Source organism: Pyrus communis, chromosome 3, assembly GCF_963583255.1.
Source record: "Pyrus communis chromosome 3, drPyrComm1.1, whole genome shotgun sequence".
NCBI lineage: Eukaryota > Viridiplantae > Streptophyta > Magnoliopsida > Rosales > Rosaceae > Pyrus > Pyrus communis.
The window spans coordinates 12549763-12554238 of NC_084805.1; the positions used below are offsets into that span (position 1 = coordinate 12549763).

Consider the following 4476-nt stretch of genomic DNA (forward strand, 5'->3'; position numbering starts at 1 on the left):
AAAGAGTGCATAGGATGTGTTGTGCGACTGTGGTATGCCACTAAAGCTCAAAGGAAAATTTTATAGGATGGCAATAAGGCCAGTAATGCTTTATGGCACGAAATGTTGGGCGGTAAAGCATCAACACGTACATAAAATGAGTGTAGTGGAGATGAGAATGCTTCGTTGGATGTGTGGGCACACGAGAAAGGATAAGATTAGGAAAGAGGATATCCGAGGTAAAGTAGGAGTAGCTAAAATTGAAGGAAAGATGAGAGAAAATCGGTTAAGGTGGTTTGAACATATGAAACGAAGGCCTACAGACGCTTCGGTTAGAAGATGTGATTACAAGATAGAGGTTTAGGACCAAAGGGTAGAGGAAGACCTAAGAAGACTTGGAAAAAGACTCTAAAAAAAAATTTAGAATACTTGGATCTAACGAAAGACGTGGCACAGAATCGAGCACAATGATGTTCTAGGATTCATACAGCTGACCTCACTTAGTGGAATAAGACTTTGTTGTTGTTGTTGGTAATACCAGGTGGGTGTGTGATTGTCATACTAAACCGTTTTCTTAAGTTACTAACTAATCATATAGTGATAATGACTTGTCCATGACACTACAGAGTACTATTCCCTTCACTCTCGAACCATAATTTCTACATTGTTTTTCAAGTTATGTTATTTACCTTGGTTCCATCTGAGCTGTCTTGGCCCCAGCAGGGAATCCTGCAAATTGGTTTTCAAAGATTTGTGATTTGTTATGGCATTGTTCAGATTAACTAAACCCTGGATATGATTAATGACATCATTCTGTATTATTATAATTGAGTTCACAGTAGGGTATAAATAGTCACTTTAATTTCATTTCCACCACTCATTCATACAGCATCTCTTAATTTAGAATAAAGACAAACCTTTTTGTTCCTTGGGCAAAAATGGAGCATATTGAAGCTGTTTCAGAGGGAGAATGGACCTCTCTCAGTGGGATGTACATTGCTGAGGAAGTAGATTTCATGTCCCAGTTGCTTGGAAATTTTTCAAACCAAACATCAAGCATGGGAATAACTCCAGATGCTTTTTGGTCTGATGGCAACTATGAAGGTTCAAATTATTATTCATCAGAAACATCTTATTCAAATTCACTAGAGGGTAATTTTAGTGGTGGTAATAGGACTTTTTACCCCACTTCAAGCAGTGAGAGTTACTACTTGAGTGAATCTTCTCACCCCATGTTGGTAACAAACAACAGCAAAATCTCTATGTCTATTGATTTTGGTGCTGGGGATGTGATCAAAACCCTAAATTCCTCTCTCATTGAAGGAGATCATGATCAATGCTTGAACCAAGAAACAAGTGATGGCAATGCAGAAGAGAGTGGTGGAAACCCGGCTGAAGCTGTGGCCCTTGGCAATCAGAGATTTGATATGACTGCCGCAAAAGAACAATCCATGGAGGACATTAACCCCACCAAGAATTCATTGAAAATATCTCAAAGCTTAGAAAATGTAAGTGTATTTTTCTCACCCTTCAGTCAAAATTAATTACTTAATTGTTACCATTTCTTAAAAATATAATAATAAGACAGGAGTTGGTTTATTTGAGCATTTTCTGATCATAAATACAATGCAGGTTCAAATGAAGAAGAGGAACATAAAGGCAAAGAAAAGCCGGCAGGTGACAACTAGCAACAATGAAGAAGACGGTAATGCCGCTGGGCTCAACAGACAGAGCTACAGTTGCTGCTCAGGAGATGATCAGTCCAATATTGCTGCCTCACATTCCCATGAGAATTCTCAGGAGCTGAGTGGAGGAGTTAGTATTACTTCAACTTCAAGCTTGAGTCCAACAGAGGTTGCAGCTCTCAACTTGAGTGGCAAATCAAGAGCTAGAAGGGGGTCAGCCACTGATCCCCAAAGCCTCTATGCAAGGGTGAGTTCCTATACACTATAAAAAGGTTTTATAGACTGTGTCTATTTTCCTTTAAGAAAATGATATATGCATACCAATTTTCTCCACTTGCACATTCCTATTTATTTTTATCTCTTGATTTTTCTATAATCTATTCGATCGAAGAGCAGAAATAAACCTGATGTCCCAAAATCACTTTCCATTTGTAAAATAGCTCATTTTTCTATTTTTCCTTTGTCGTGCAGAAAAGAAGAGAGAAAATAAATGAGAGGCTGAGAGTCCTGCAGGGCCTTATCCCCAATGGAACAAAGGTAGGCATAATTCCTTGAGACATAATATTTCGTCCAAAAAAACATAGATGCAGATTGAATTCTCAAATATCTAACTTAGATGTGTGAAAATGCAGGTTGATATTAGCACAATGCTTGAGGAAGCTGTCCATTATGTGAAATTTTTACAACTCCAAATTAAGGTAATAACAAAATCAAATGTTCTAATTAAGAAGGTTTAGAATGAAATCTGAAACAATAATTCTATTCAAAGAAACACGAAAAGGACACAATAGTATGGTTGGGCCTTTCTATTGGACGTAGGACTCACCTGCATTAGAGAGTGTCTCAGCAAATATGTCGGTTTTTATGTGTCCATATAGCAATTACTCTATCTGAGAATAGATACTGATATTGGGTTTTTTTTTTGGTCCCCTTGTTTGTGGTTTTGTAGCTGTTAAGCTCTGATGATACGTGGATGTATGCTCCCATCTGTTACAGGGGAATGGACCTAGGACTTGATCTGAAGCTCACCACACCACAGCAATCATAAAAATTTTGAGATTGGAAAATGCGTTGGAATTCTATGCTTCTCTCAACTCTCAACTTACGTGACAAAGTTGAGAAAACTGTTCGCAAAGAAGTTAGGTTCTACAGCATTTTCCATAAAAAAAGAATTAGTTATGCAGAGTAGTAAAGTCCTAAATAGCACTTGTCAAGTCCTAATTATTTTATCGAATCGTAGCAACTGAGCTGTGAGCTCCACTACCAAAACTAGATCTCCTCCAATGTACTCATTTTTGGTTGAATGGCTTGATCATGTTACCGTGATAGGATGATTATTCTGCAGATGTTATTCTTCCACTTCAGAATGATGATAATAAAGGTGATGTTGGAAAAAAAAATTCTAGTCGAAGTCTCCAATTTGACTTAACATACGAGTCAGATTGAATTCATTGTGATTTCCTAATTAAGCACATATATATTTATACATTTATTTGAAGTTTGTTTTAAATTGAGGATTTATATTCTATTATGATTTATGTGATAACTGTTGTCAATGAAAATTAGTAACATGACGTATTAGTCCAAATTCAAAATTTGACAATTTTCTAAAAGTGAAAAAAAAAAAGACAAATAATTTGTAAAAAAGTGGCGTGTCATTGCCAATTCTTCCTCAAATTACAGCGCATTGCAATCCCTATTGCTTTACATGTTGGAATTTATTAGGTTTATTTAGAAAATTAATTAGATATTTGATTTGATTTTGTATTTGGTATTTTTGGCATTTACACATTAGGGTTTTTTTAGGTTTATATCGCTATAAAGATAGCTTGTAATTTAATTTGGAAAACAACTCAGTCAAGATGTAGCCTCTTCGGTTCATATAGCATTTTTGGCAATTCCATTTAATAAAATTTTATATTCATTTAGTTCAGTTGTTCGTTGCGTACTCTAATATTCAACATGGTACCAGAGCAAGTTTGATCCTTCGGGGTTGAATTTGTTCTTGGTAGCTAGTTTGCTTGTCTTGTCACATTCCTCTTCTTCGTATTGGTTTGTGTTTTTTTTTTTATTATCAAACGATAGATTTTGTTGGATTAGATGTTAGATTAGCCACTAACGAGTTTGAACCCATGCCGTAATGCAAGGACTCAACACCTTTCTACTAATGTGGTAAAGGGCCACTTGCAATTTGTTTGTTGTCTTGTCCGTTGTTTGTTCTGATACAGTTGTCCTTTGGTTTAGTTTGAGAAAAAAAAGGTCTATAGGATACGAAGTCGTGAAACCCAGAAATCATCCCCGTTTTCATTGTCTGATCAGAACCTCCTGCTTGAGCCACACCATGCATCTACAGCCATCATTGAACCATCACATCTCACCTGTAGTCTCCACCTTGGATCACTACCACTTTTTCTAATCCATATTATTGACCTGTTATTCTCAATATGCATACACTACAAGAATAAATACACGAGAAATATTGACGTGTTATTGCTAATCCGTATACTGTTCTTCAATGTATTATATGGTAATTCTATATAAATGTATTCGATGACTGTTTGAGTTAATATTTGAACATTGGGATGCAAGTGTGTGAAGGTCCAGAGATGCCAATTAGAAGGGAGACTTGCCCAAAGCCCAAGCATCAAGCCCAGAGACAAATTGGCACATTCCCATTAATGCATAGGTCATGTGCCTATGATTTAAATGTCAAGTTATGGTGACTAACTCACAATCAGCCAAAAAGCACTTTTCAGTGGCAATACAAGTAAAAAGATAATAACTCACTACCCTCCAAGTGCTTTCGGGCAAG

General features: G+C 36.5%; 1 protein-coding gene across 1 annotated transcript; it reads left to right on the plus strand.

Moving 5' to 3' along the window:
• Positions 1–917: 917 nt before the first annotated feature.
• Positions 918–2712, plus strand: LOC137727615 (transcription factor RSL2-like). Its single transcript, XM_068466443.1, has 5 exons — positions 918–1487; positions 1612–1911; positions 2136–2201; positions 2297–2362; positions 2614–2712. The coding sequence occupies exons 1-5, from the start codon at positions 918–920 to the stop codon at positions 2710–2712; spliced, it is 1101 nt and encodes a 366-aa protein (XP_068322544.1).
• Positions 2713–4476: the final 1764 nt, after the last annotated feature.

What these genes read in the sequence shown, in the direction of transcription:
- LOC137727615 (XM_068466443.1), top strand. Translation starts at nt 918, where the DNA reads ATGGAGCATATTGAAGCTGTTTCAGAGGGAGAATGGACCTCTCTCAGT. An exon ending in CCCAAAGCCTCTATGCAAGG is followed by an intron (nt 1,912 to 2,135) that starts GTGAGTTCCTAT and finishes TTTGTCGTGCAG; the next exon opens with AAAAGAAGAGAGAAAATAAA. An exon ending in TTTTACAACTCCAAATTAAG is followed by an intron (nt 2,363 to 2,613) that starts GTAATAACAAAA and finishes GTGGTTTTGTAG; the next exon opens with CTGTTAAGCTCTGATGATAC.